Below are 14,525 nucleotides of genomic sequence, written 5' to 3' on the forward strand. Positions count from 1 at the left end.
CCCAGCACTTTGGGAGGCCCAGGTGGGAGAATTGCTTGAGGCCAGGAGTTCAAGACCAGCCTGGGCAACATAGCGACACCCCATCTCTACAAAAAAAAAAAAGAAAAAGTGGTGTTGGGCCTGTAGTCCCAGCTACTCTAGAGACTGAGGCAGGAGGGTAGCTTCAGCCCTCCTGCAGCAGTTCGCTGCTGCAGTGTGACCATGCCACTGCACTCCACCCTGGGTGACAGAGACCCCATCTCTTTTATTAAAAATTATATATATACATACATACCTATATACACATACACACACACACACACACACAATTAAAATTATGTTCACCTATTTCTTTTTACTTTTTAAAATGTGCCTACTAAAAAATGTGTAATTATACACGTGGCTCTCTCTAGAGTTCCAGGGACAGCACTCCCATGGCTGGGGGTAGGGGATGAAAATAATGCCTAACCCACAGAGCTGTTGTGAGGCTGCCCAGTCCAAAGCTGGTGACATAATAGATGCTCAGTAGAAGCCCCATTGTTATAGAGTCACAGAGATGGGTTCCAGCACCTTTTAGTTTTCAGTCTCCTAATGTGCCTACAGTGCTCTCAAAAAAAACATGGCAAGAATAACCCCACTCTCCCAGCAGCAGCATGTCATAGGGAGAAGAGACAGAGGGCAGCCAGTCGGCTTTGGCAAAATGCAATTCACCATCAACAGCCCTGACACCCAGAATTTGAGGATGAGGAGAGTGCACCTTGATTGTTGGGGGCCTTGGAGTTCTACTCAAAGTCATTTCTGGGTGGCTACAGCATCCCCAAGCTTAGATGCCTGTTGGCTTCCTTGTGAAAGCCTGTGTGCCCTGTACGGTGAGAGGGAGAAACCAAGATTCTCTTTGAGCTTTCTATGGCTCCTCTTCCAACTGGGAAACCTTAATAAGACTCAGTCTCCACCTCTATGTGGTGAGAAGAATGGTATCTTCCCTACTGACCTCTCTAGGTCAAATGATATGTTGCTTTTGAAAGTTCTTCGAAAAGTTTAGAGAGCAACTCAGAAAGAGTTAATTCTTGTCATTGTTTCCAAAGAAATACATCTTCACTGTGGAAAATAACCGTGAGAAAAAAGAGAGAGAATTAAAATCCTTCATAATCTCACCACTTTTGCAATGATTATATAGTGTCTCATTACTCAACGTAGGATAAGCTGGGAACCCGTTAGAAATGCAGAATCACAGACCCCGCCTATATTAGTTTTCTCAGGCTGCCTTAATAACAAAATGCCATAGACTGGGGGGCCTTAAACAACAGACATTTTTTCACAGTTCTGGAGGCTGCAGGTACAAGATCAAGGTGCTTGCAGGGTTGGTTTCTGGTACAGCTTCTCTCCTTGGCCTGCAGATGGCAGCCTTCTTTGTGTATCTCATGTGTCCTTTCCTCTGTCCCCGGGTACATGACACTCCTGATATTTCTTTCTTCTCTTATAAGGACACCAGGCCTGTCAGATTAGGGCCCCACCCTATCACCTCATTTAACTTTAATTACCTCTTTAAAGGTCCTATCTCCAAATAGAATTGCATTGAAGGTTAGGGTTAAGGTTTCAACATATGAATTGGGACAGGGTGAACACAATTCAGTCCGTAACGCAGCCTGAGACTCGCTCTATCAGAATCTTTATTTTGACCAGATCCCCAGTGATTCATATGCACATTAAAGTCTGAGGCACACTGGTTTTAGTGTACAATCTTCCCATCTTGCTTTTTTATATATGTTTTTACATATGTGCCAAAATAAAACCATATGTACTGTATTCTAAGCTATTTTGTTCAGCAGTATAATATTTAGCATATGTTATCAACAGTATCCTATGTCATTTAATGTTACTCAGCCACATCCTATGTGATGAACACAGCATATTCCATTATACAGATGTATCTTAATGTTCCTAATTACTTCCTTATGGTTAGGTATTTATACGGTTTTCAATTTTTCACCGTTATAAGAAACACTGTAATGAACATCCTTGAAGCAACATTATTTGTGTACAGCCATATCTATCCTAAGAAAAAAATTGAACTGAACCTTTTTTTTTCTGGCCCTTTAGGAGGCCCTCGCCAAGCTCAGTCTCCTCAGCCCCAGAGATCTGGAAGCCCCTCCCAACAGAGGCTCTCCCCACAAGGCCAGCAGCCCCTGAGCCCCCAGTCCGGATCTCCGCAGCAGCAAAGGTCACCAGGCTCTCCGCAGCTATCCCGGGCATCCAGTGGAAGCTCCCCAAACCAGGCCTCCAAGCCAGGTGCCACCCTCACCTCACAGCCCCGGCCCCCTGTGCAGGGCCGTAGCATCTCCCAGCAGGGTGAAGAGTCCAAGAAGCCAGCACCACCCCATCCGCATCTCAAGTAAGTGCTTTGGGAATTGGAAAAGGTATAGGATAGAGCTGGGGTGTAGGCAGAGCTTGGCTGATTCAGGGTTAGGGACTTGGAGACAAAGGAAGATGCAGCAAGGCCTTGCCTAGACTTCAAATAAGTAAAAACAGGACTAGAGGATGGAATTTGCTGGGGAGGCCCAACAAGGTGAGTATAGATTAGAAACCACCGTGACCCTCCATGTATACACATATCAGTTATTTTTTGCTGCATAACAAACCACCCCAAAACTTAGTGGCTGAAGAAAACAATCACTTTCTTTGTTCATAATTTTTTGGTTCAGCTGTTTGTTCTGAGTTTAGCTCAGCTGGGAGGTTCTTCTGCTGGTGTCTCCTATAGAGTTAGAGAATAAAACACAGGATACCCAGTTAGATTTACATTTCAGATAAAAAACAGATGATTGTGAGTATAAGTATGCCCCAAACACTGCATGGAATATACTTACACTAAAAAAAAGTCTTAGCTTTTTATCTGAAATGCACATTTATCTGCACATTTTTATTTGCTAAATCTGGCAACCCTGCTTTCCTGGGATCATTCATAATGACTGCAGTCATCTGGCAGCTTCACTGAGGCTGGATGGTCCAGGAAGGCCTCACACACACATCTGGTTGTTGGTGCTAGCTGTCAGCTGGGTCTCTTTCTCTCCATGGGGTCTCATCCTCCCCAAGGCTAAGCTGAGCTTTCTCATGTGGTAGAACTGCTTTTAAAAAGAGAGAAAGTACAAGCTGCAAGGCCTCATGAGGCCCAGCCTTGGGAGTTATGAAGTGTTATTTTATCACATGCTTTTAGTCAAAGCAAGTCACAGGGCCAAACCCACATTCAAGAGGTAAGAAATAAATTTTTGGTGGGAGGAGCCATGAAGTCACATCTCAAAAGGGCAGACTACAGGGACAAGAGGAATCATTGCAGTCATTTTTGTAAGCCATCCATCACAATACACGTATACATCCCGTTTCCTCTCAGGCCCATCTTTTGGTTTGTCCTAAAGAAAGGTCCCAAGTAACTGATCTTTGGAAAGCTCTACCTTCCTTCAAGGCCAAATGTTGATCATCACAGTTCACAGCTAACAGCTATTGTCCACTTACCATGTGCCAAACACTTTACTTACTTGGGTTTTTTTTAAGTTCTCACAAGCTTAGGAGTTAATAACTATTTCTTATCCCCATTGTACAGACAAGTAAACAAAGAAAGATTAAATAACTTGCCAAAGTTTCCAGTTAATAACTAGAAGAGCTGGGATTAAACCCAGGACATCCAGTCCAGGGATCATGCTAACAATTATTTTTTTGAATAGGTAATATATTCACATGGTTCAAAGATCTAAAAGATATCAGGCCAGGTGTGGTGACTCACACCTGTAATCCCAACACTTTGGGAGGCCAAGGTGGGTGGATCACCGGAGGTCAGGGGTTTGAGACCAGCCTGGCCAACATGGTGAAACCCCATCTCTACTAAAAATACAAAAATTAGCTGGGCACCACGCATGCCTGTAGTCCCAGCTACTCAGGAAGCTGAGGCAGGAGAACTGCTTGAACCCGGGAGGTGGAGGTTGCAGTGAGCTGAGATCGTGCTCCAGCCTGGGCAACAAAGTGAGACTCCATCTCAAAAAATAAATAAATAAATAAATAAAGATATCAAAGATGTATGTTGAAAAGCCTCGTTCCCGCCCCATTCTCATCCAATGCTTTGCTGCCCCCATCCCCAGAAATTACTTTTGTTAGTTCCTATGTGTCCTTTAAGTGCTTCCTTATGCAAATAAAAAATATTTGCATAAATAAATAATAAAAATGTTCAGATCCTCGCCCTCATTTTCTTACACACACAGGAGTATTCACTATCCACACCATTCTGCTCACTGCTTTTCATGTTTAACAATAAATCCTGAGCTGGGTGCGGTGGCTCACGCCTGTAATCCCAACACTTTGAGAGGTGGAGTGGGGGAGGATCACAAGGTCAGGAGATTGAGACCATCCTGGCTAACGCGGTGAAACCCCATCTCTCCTAAAAATACAAAAAATTAGCCAGGTGTGGCGGCGTGTGCCTGTAGTCCCAGCTACTGGGGAGGCTGAGGCAGGAGAATGGCGTGAACCCAGGAGGCGGAGCTTGCAGTGAGCTGAGATCGTGCCACTGCACTCCAGCCTGGGTGACAGAGCAAGACTCTGTCTCAAAGGAAAAAAAAAATCCTGGAGCACCCAGTTCCTTGGAATTTTATTTTTTATGGCTGTATAGTATTCCGCTGTACCGTTGTACTATAATTTATCTAACTAATCCACCACAAATAGAAACTTGGTTTGATCTTACAAATAATGCTGCAATTAATAAATCTGAACATATACTTTCATAGTTGCAAGACTCACTCTAGAGAAAATAACCTGACATGATATTGTTGGATCAAAGGATAAATGTATTTTTAGTTTGACAGACACTAGCAAATGGCCCTCCTGGCAATATGGAATAGCAGTTGACAGCACAGACTCTAGAGTCAGACTGCCTGGGTTCAAATCCTAGCTCCACCACTTAAAAACTACACGACCTCTGATAAGTTGCCTAACCTCGCTGTGCTTCAATTTCCTCACATGCGGAATGGGGACAATAACCGCACAGGGTTATTATAAGGATTGCAACGAGTTTATGCACAGTTGGTGCTTAGAATGCTGTTGGCACTATAGAGGCTTATCTGCATACAGCCTGTCACCACATAAGGAAATCAGCCAACTAATCACAGGACAGACAAGGGCTCTGGGCTTTAAACCAGGTTTGGTCACTGACCTTACAGTGTTCTAGCTAAAAACACACAAATTTCCTGACTTACTGCTTTAAAGAACTTGGTTCAATTCAAGTCAGCAGGTATTTACCGAATTTACCTACTCTGTGCCTTGTTCTAAATAAGACTCTCAGGGGTAATAAGCAAGGAGTAAAAGACAGTCCCTGTGTTAAAGTCGCCAATTTGTTTGTTTGTTTGTTTTGTTTTTGTTTTGTTTTTTGAGACGGAGTCTCGCTGTCGCCCAGGCTGGAGTGCAGTGGCGCCATCTCGGCTCACTGCAAGCTCCATCTCCCGGGCTCACACCATTCTCCTGCCTCAGCCTCCCGCGTAGCTGGGACTACAGGCGCCTGCCACCTCACCCGGCTAATTTTTTGTATTTTTAGTAGAGATGGGGTTTCACTGTGTTAGCCAGGATGGTCTCGATCTCCTGACCTCGTGATCCGCCTGCCTCAGCCTCCCAAAGTGCTAGGATTACAGGCGTGAGCCACCACGCCCGGCCTGAAGTCCCCAGTTTTTAATGTGACGACAGCATCACATGCAGAGCTCTTGAACTTTAGACACATTTACATAATCTCTCCCTATGTCTGTTGCCTCCCGAGGCAGGGCCTGAATCATATTCGTCTTACACCCCTGTCCCCTAGCACGGGGGAAGTGCTCAGCAAGCAGTTGCTACAGGCTGGCATTTGGGAAGCGCTCAGAATGGCACCTGCCATTCAAAAAGTTGGCACTAAAAGAATTCCAAAAGCGGGTGGGGGACAGAATTGGCCATAAAGACATTGAAGAAGAGATGGGAATTGAAGTCCAGAATGTCAGAGCTGGAAGAGGCCTGAGGGTCAGCAGGACGAACCCTTCGCTCTACAGATGAGGAAAAGGAAGCCCTGAGAAGGTAAGACATCAAAGAGCAAAGAAGGTTCTAGAATACAGGCCTCCTGATACCCAAACGAGTGCTGGAAATAACTGTAACCTGATGTTGATACAGCACATTGCAGTTTACAAAGTGGGTTTGTACCCACAGGCAGGAGAGCAGCCAAGCTACTCTCCAGCAATGCCTGCTGCCTCAACAGTCTGGTATAATGGAAAGAATGTGGCCTCTGGGTGCTCCCCCATTACTTGCTGTGAGGACCCGAGCAAGTTCCTTGACTCTGTGAACCCCCATTTCTGGACCTAAGAAATAAGGAAAATAACCACCTTGCAAATTATGTGTGTAATGTACCTAACATCACGTAAGCATTGGAATGCCTGGTTTCTGTCTTCATAACCTTATGATGATTGGGGTAGCCCATCTGGCTTACAGGCAAGCCCCCAAGACCCATTTCTTTGATAGTCTTCGCCTTGTCTTCCTCAACCCCCTTGCCTTTCTGTTTCAGCAAATCTCAGTCCCTGACCAACAGCCTCAGCACATCCGACACCTCCCAGCGTGGGACCCCAAGTGAAGACGAGGCCAAGGCCGAAACCATCCGCAACCTGAGGAAGTCTTTTGCCAGCCTGTTCTCTGACTAACGCCATCCAGGCTGGGAGGGGAAGAGTGCTCTGCTACACTCGTCCCCCTCCTGCCTCATCTTCCTTCTCAGCCTTGGTTCCTGATGGGAACAGAATGGAGGGCCTGAGAACATACTTTCTAAATGCCTTTGACCCAGGAACCAATTATCTATATTTTTTCCATTTTCCTTTACCGTGACATTCCAGCATTGTCTGGCTGAGAGGTGGGCCTCTGAGAGCCTCCAAGTTCCTCAAAACAGGCCTGAGCGACGGGCATCACACCCTCTGCCTACCCACATGCCTGCTTCCCTGCCAGATAACCAAGTGAGATGTCTGCAAGTGGCTAGTTTTCACATTCTTACTAGTATTTGGCTCACTTTTGGGCAAAGGCCCCCTCTAGGCCTTGCCCCACCTCCATCAAACGCAGACACTGTAGTCAGACCTCAGCAATACAGGAGGCAATAATCTTTTAACAGTGTTTTGCAAACAAAAAGAGAAAATCCCAGCCAGGGGAACTCACCACCTGCCCAGGCTAGTTCCATCCACACTCAAGACCTGCCCTTAGACCAGGCAGGCAAAGGCCCTCATCACACTCGACTTAGTGGGGTCCTGAGGCCAAGAAAGAAACCAGACCCTGTATGACAAGTGGGGTTTTTCAGAACACAATAGAAACAGGGGGACCCTTGTAATGCCACTCATACTGAGAGCATTATTCTTATTTGGACAGCCAAGGGCAGATCACAGGTTATTGTAGGAATAAAGACTAGTTTACAAAGGAGAAAGAGACCCTGCACTTCCCAAGGAAAGGGTCAGTTTCGGGCTCCTGTACCTATTCTGTTACACCACTGTTTGGTCTCTCTGGCTTCCCACCAGGAATGCCATTTCCTTTTTATGGATCTGTTGGGAACCAGAGAGAATCAACAGATCAATGACATAGGATCCGAAGTGCAATGATAGTCACTTCTAGTTTGGCATTTCACAAACTCTGTACAGCAAGGTATTTATTGGTAGGTTACTCAATTTCAAAAGGGCCCCATGGTCAACTATGTTTAGGAACCACTGTTTGTATTTCTTTTTTGGAGATGCATTGTATATAATGTATGTCAAAGGCTTTCGGAATTCCTGCAGGAAAGAAATCAGCTTTGTTAAATCCAAACTGATTTGACTCAGCAAGTTAGTTGCAGAGCTGGAAAAAGTAGTCTAACTCCCTTCCCAGTGCTCTTTCCCCTATACCAGTCTGCCTCTCATGCTTAGATAGGGTTCAGGGGTGATCCAAATCACCAAGCACCTGGTGCTAGAAACACTGTAGGTGCCAGAAGCAGCCTCCTGGTCCCAAAGAGAGCCCAAGATATTAGAACATAGCCTTGTTAGCCCCTTGCCTCCCACTTCGCAACCTGAGATATGTCTTCCCTTTTCTGTCCACAGGGAAGAGAGAGAGGGAGGTAAAAATGGAAGTGGCTCTGGCCTGGAGCAGCTTCTAGTTATGCCCAAGCAATGTAGAGTGTTTGGTAATTAGCCGAACTCCATCCAGGTTCCCAGAAGCATAAAAGCAAACATCTCCTTTTTGGTCCTCCAAAACCAAACTGGAGTGGTGACGTCAGGGCCAGAGACCCTCTCCTTCTGTGGGCATTGGGTCAGTTAGAACTCTCAACCTCAGAAAAGCCTGCCTTCAAGCTGGCTTTTGACAGGCTATTGGCTGGAGACTGGCTCAGTATCGAAAGTGCTAGCTGTGCACCTGGTGCCAGAAAGCCACTTGGCCTTTAGGGTGGTCCTCTTCACATTGCCCTCTTCCCTCACTCATGATCAGGTCTGGATTTAAGAGCAAGAGACCCCAGGATAATTCAGAAGTCCTCTCTCTCTCCTCCTGTTCAAGACTCTTGGTCTGGGATTCAGTAATAAGTAGCAGACCTGGCATAAGAAAGATCAGATAGATAGGTCCAATTGCCAGTGACCACTGGGAGCCATAATTTGGCAGCTGGAGACTGGTAGGCTCAGGCCTGACTAACACTGGCTAGGATCAGCAGCAAATAAAATAGCCACTGTGTGAGGTGAGAGGTGAAGAGGTGAAGGCCTGGTACTCTTTCTAGTGCCTAAAAAGCCCACCACCCTTAATCTAGCTCCATGCTCGGCTGAGTTCCATGTTATAGGACAGTCCCTGCATGTCTGGCATGTCTGGAGCTCACTCTGCCCAGTAACACATCTCCCTTCTTTTTGCTCAGCCTGTGCAATGCAACAGAACTAGTCTGGCCAGGAGCTGGCAGAATCCTAACCAGAGGCAGCTGAGATGATGCAGTGGGCAGTCAGACACATGAAGCTGCTGCTTTGCAGGCATCGCTCTCAACACATTCTTCTAGACCCGCAAGGTGGGTGGAGGTGGGGGTCCTGGGGTCAGTATCCCACAGTCATGCTTGAGGGAGGTCAGGTGATGGCAAGGAATAGATCAGACCATTTATAATCCAGTAGAACTTTGCTTCATCCTCCTGCTGCTGCTCACTCAATTCTCTCACCACTCCCTGGGAATTTCGGAAGAAAGCCAAGTGGGGCATAAGGAAAAGAGACAGGAGGTGAAATTCAAAATATCAGATGCAGGTACCTTTTAAAGCTATTCTGTTAAAAGAAATCTAACAGAAGAGAGTATAAATATTGATTAACGTAAGGTTTGTTGATTAGCCAGTGATTCTAGGAGTCCCATTACTTAAACACACACACACACACACACACACACACACACACGCACGCACGCCTGGATAATAACTGGGAATTGACAAATGCGCATCCTAAAATCCTGTCACCTCGCTATCAGTTCATAGTTCTCTGAAAACCGGCTTCAAGAGGAGAATGGCTTCCCCACTTCCCCAAGAAGATAGGGATCACTAGTATAAGTCACACAATGAGAGAACCAGAATACCAGCCTCTCAGACTGGAAGGTTCCTGGGCCCTTCCCCCTTCTTTCCTGACGAGGGCAGGTGAGGTTCCCCCATTAGAAGGACCTGGGGCACTGCTTATAAGAGCAGCCTATTACAAGATTCAAGCACACAGAGCTATAGGAGTTGAAGTTTGGTTTCTTCCTCTTAAAAAAATATATATCCACCCTCCTTACACAGGGGTAGACCTTTCAAATATTAATAAATAATGCTGTGCGACATCTTGAATAAACAGGTAAGAGAAAACTTGTAGGGCAGGGTGTAACCACAAGGTCCTCAAGTTTCAGGAGATTAAGAACACAGGAAACCCCTGTGGCAATCGTCCCTCTTCAACAATCTCACCCAATTTTCACTTAGTAATAAAAGGCAGTTCAAAACACACAACCGAATGGTAATAGGCTGGACAAAGTTTCTCAACGTGTGGGCCACGGCCATGGGCAGAGCTAGTTACAAAGGCAGATGAAGCTTCATGTCGGACTAAAGGAGTCCGAATTTCTGGTCACAGGACCCAGAACCTGCATCTTTGTCAGTCTCCCCACTGTGAATGCACTTTGACGTGAGACCAGCAACCCTGAGCTGGGCGGTGTGGGAAAGCCACTGCATGAGAAACAGTACTGCTATGGGTGCGCTATAGTCTCCAACGCAGCGAAGCACCCACTCCTTTAGTGAGTGAAACTGGTGGCCCCATGAACAATGACCACATAGCCTAAATTCTCCCATATTCCTATATTCTGTCCTTTGGCCTCAGACACACCTCAGCATTCAAAGGGTATCTCCCAGATACTCCAGTATCTGTGTACAACAGTAGCAGAAGCTCCTTCCAAACTCCAAATCAGGCCAGGCATCTGATTTTTATAACCATACACAGATATATCCAGATCCATGATGTAACACTAGTTTATAGCCAACACATTTAAATAATTTCCCCACCGGGGCCAGGCGCAGTGGCTCACATCAGTAATCCCAGCACTTTGGGAGGCCGAGGCGGGCGGATCACGAGGTCAGGAGATCGAGACCATCCTGGCTAACACGGTGAAATCCCATCTCTACTAAAAATATAAAAAATTAGCCGGGTGTGATGGTGGGTGCCTGTAGTCCCAGCTACTAGGGAGGCTGAGGCAGGAGAATGGCATGAACCCGGGAGGCAGAGCTTGCAGTGAGCCGAGATCGCACGACTGCACTCCAGCCTGGGCAACAGAGCGAGACTCTGTCTCAAAATAATAAAATAATAATAATAATAATAATACTTTCCCCATTGGTCTGTGTATGAACATAGGAACCAAGGACACATAGGTCTCATGGCGACCCTAAAATGGTCTGTTTTGTCACATAGGCTAGCAGGTGTTCCTTCCAAAAATGTAACCTTTAATAACTGTGACATTTTGAAATGGGAAAGGGCAAAAAGGAGGGAGAGGGGAGTCACACTATATAGACTCTAAAATGTTATGTTTGTTGTTTTTTTTGCTTTGTTTCACAACTTTGAGCCAGAGAGAGGCTAGCATTTTCCCTCCAAGCTGACTCGGGGAAGCTGAAACACAACAAAGACCTATTTGATTTGTGCACAATGAACAGGGATTTAAAAACGCAGCCTTAGCAGACAGCTCTACCAGCCACAGAAAAGTTCTTCCAGATCTTCCTCCCGTCAGCTCGATAAAATAGTACTGTACTTTGGTTAAATGTAAAATCAGCTTTCCAGAAACAGTGGAATATCCTTTCTCTTCCATCAGTTCCCTAGATTCTCTTCATTACTACATTCTCTAGCCTAACATTCAGTCCCTGCTGAATTAACTAATATTCAGATACATTCAAGATAGAACTAACACTCAGTTCTATCTTTCCAAAATTTAAGGGGATGATAGGTCTTCACTCACATGGTAACAAACACAGCAGCAAACCCCATAAAACTGAACATCAACTGCCTTCTGGAAGTTCTCACCTGGCAAGCTAGTGCAGGTATCTTGTGCACGGGTCAAGAGAGTGAAGCTCAGAGCACATTGCTTGGCACCCAGCAGGTGTTCAGGACACGTTTTAGCTCAGCCCTCCTAGAAAACTATGAAATAAAATCCAAACAAAAATATTAAGATTGAAGTAAAAGGATGTTTTTCTAAGAGTATCAATATATGGAAGTCACTTGCCCAGGAACAGAATCAAACCAACCGAAACCCAGTAAAATGAGATAGAGAAAAGAAGAGGAAGAAAATCAATGGCAGATTTTCAACCTCAAAAAGACCTCTTCCAAACTGAATCTGAAGAGGAATGGGAGGAGGCAGAATGAGAACATGAGACCGCTCCTTAGGGCCCACAAGAAGGTGAAGTGACTGCAGGGCTGTGAGCTGTAGGGGAGATGCCATTGTCAGCATCGGTCAGGGAGGTTGGAGTGAGCAGACCAGGACAACTCTACAGCTTAAGCAGCAAAGGTCTGGGACCAAGGAAAGCAAGTACAGACTGTGCTTCACACAGCAAACACAGCAGAGTTCCAAACAGCACAGCCTCAGCTCGAACCAGCCCAGGAGCACACAGTGTCCTTTCAGGGCCTGCCCCTTCCAGCGCCTGAGGGCAGACTAATCTCCTACGCTTTATTCAACTTCATAAAACACTGGTGGCTCATTTTATGTTTTGAATTGGTGAAAGGATGCAGGTTAGTCACGGGTTAAGCTCGTTAAGTCAAGTGGCGGCTTAATTATCCTGGAGGCAGAGCTCATTGCCTAGCGCACTTTAAAAGAGTCTCTGCTTTTCCTTTATCCTAGAGGGCAAGCTGGCTGGTTACTAACTATACTGTCAAAAGCTGTCCTAGACTCCTAAGTTGCTGCTGATTAACTGTTTCAGTCTAATATCTGGACTCTAATAGAAGGCAGCACTTTTGGTTTGGTAGGAGACAGATTGGAAGGCTGGGCAACAAGTAAGTTAAAGTCGTCCATTTATCAAACACAATGCATAAGAGACACAGAGGCTCCCTTCTGTTTCCATGGACTAGACATGCAGCTGAAAGAGATGAGCTGTGGACACTTGGACCTTGTATTGAGATGAATTGGCAGACCAAGAGGAAAAGAAGAAAGTGGTTGGGAAATATTTTTTGGAACTGGTGAGGCATTCCTGCAAGGGAAATCAATCTAAAACTAAACATTCTTTCTACAACATGTGTATAAAATACACTTACTTTATTTTATAGAGCTGCAGTCTTGCTATATTGCCCAGGCTGGTCTCAAACCCCTGGCCTCAAGCAATCCTCCCACCTAGGCCTCCCAAAGTGCTGGGATTACAGTTGAGAGCCACTGCACCTGGCTACACATGTGTTTTAATCCTTGAAAATCCTAAATCCCCTTCATTATTTTTATACTGATTGGTCTTCCCAACTGTAATGGAAAAATATTTGTTTCCAGACTCTCATATTCTAAGTGTCTGTTCTCCACGGTCTTTCACTGAGTCTAGAGCAGAAGCAAGGTCACCATTCTTTGGCATCAGTTAACATACTATGTTTTGCTATTGATTAGCAGAAACTAAGTGCTGTAACCTATTGGGAATCTCAGGAGGGACTTTTTTTTTTTTTTGAGATGGAGTCTCGCTCTCTCACCCAGGCTGGAGTGCAGTGGTGCGACCTTGGCTCACTACAAGCTCCACCTCCCGGGTTCACGCCATTCTCCTGCCTCAGCCTCCCGAGTAGCTGGGACCACAGGCGCTTGCCACCACGCCCAGCTAATTTTTTTTATTTTTAGTAAAGACAGGGTTTCACCATGTTAGCCAGGAGGGTCTTGATCTCCTGACCTCGTGATCCGCCCATCTCGGCCTCCCAGAGTGCTGGGATTACAGGTGTGAGCCACTGCACCCGGCCAGGAGTGACATTTAAGCTAGTCAGTTTAAATCAAATCTTTGTTCTATGTGACTTACCCAGTACTTCCCAATAATCTTATTCACTCCACACCTTCTACAGTCAAGACTACCCAAAGGAGCACTGCTCATGCATATGGCACAGCAGAGCACCAGGACCCGCCCAGCTCCTCTCTGAAGCTCTGTAATCAGGAAGCTACTGCCTAGAGTAGGAGAAAGGCAAGCCTTAGTGCTGGGCCGAGTATAGTGAGCAAAAGAAGAAATGTCCAGCTCCATTAAAGAATTACAGAGGTAATAAGCAAAGCTGTGGTCCCAGGAATTGGAAAGACCCAAGCAAGAGTCAGAATTCAACAGTTTTTACACAAGGAATCTCAAAATCTTAAGTTGGAAGGACACCTTCCATGATTTGATTCCCAGCCACGTAAAACCTGTATCTTTCATTTATAAATGGGGGGAATGGGGCGGAGAAAGCTCCTGTTAATAAAAGTAAAGAGGAGGCCATGCGCGGCGGCTCACGCCTGTAATCCCAGCACTTTGGGAGGCTGAGGTGGGCAGATCACGAGGTCAAGAGATCAAGACCATCCTGGCCAACATGGTGAAACCTCATCTCTACTAAAAATACAAAAATTAGCTGGGCATGGTGGCACACACTGTAGTCCCAGCTACTCAGGAGGCTGAAGCAGGAGAATTGCTGGAACCCAGGAGGCAGAGGTTGCAGTGAGCTGAGATCACACCACTGCACTCCAGCCTGGCGACAGAGCAAGACTCCATCTCAAAAAAAAAAAAAAAAAAAAAAGTGTGGTGGGAGAATAAGGAGCTACAGAAAGGCGTAGGACAAATCAATGATGTCGAACCACATCTTACTAAGATACTTTGCTGTGGCACTCTAAACTCTCTTGCTTGCTTCCATGACAATACATCCAGGTGATCTCAGAAAATTGTGCAGTAAATAGGCTACTGCAAAACTACGATTTTCCTCTCATTATACACCAGCAATACATACAGCTCAACAGTCTCAGTTTAACGACAAGAATGTAGGATTTCACAAGCTTCTAACCATAAATTCAGCTTTTCAAGAGGAAATGCTTTGAGGATTGTCTTAAGAATTATAAAAAAAACTATTGTGAGAGAT

The 14,525-nt window shown here is 45.6% G+C and overlaps 1 protein-coding gene across 5 annotated transcripts in view; it reads left to right on the forward strand.

Moving 5' to 3' along the window:
* The window catches only part of SYN3 (synapsin III), a 566,138-nt gene that overhangs the window by 549,552 nt on the left and 2,061 nt on the right, over positions 1 to 14,525 (forward strand). For 4 of the 5 annotated variants that reach the window (XM_055254454.2, XM_055254458.2, XM_055254453.2 and 1 more), the window contains exons 13-14: positions 2,080 to 2,371; positions 6,533 to 9,963. In XM_055254454.2, coding sequence (XP_055110429.2) covers positions 2,080 to 2,371; positions 6,533 to 6,665 — 425 coding nt within the window. In that variant the 3' untranslated portion in view covers positions 6,666 to 9,963. Of the gene's footprint in view, positions 1 to 2,079; positions 2,372 to 6,532; positions 9,964 to 14,525 lie in introns of those variants that run through there. The other variant, XR_010117171.1, reaches the window with a different exon arrangement.

This window comes from Symphalangus syndactylus, chromosome 18 (assembly GCF_028878055.3).
Source record: "Symphalangus syndactylus isolate Jambi chromosome 18, NHGRI_mSymSyn1-v2.1_pri, whole genome shotgun sequence".
In the NCBI taxonomy this organism is placed as follows: Eukaryota; Metazoa; Chordata; class Mammalia; order Primates; family Hylobatidae; genus Symphalangus; species Symphalangus syndactylus.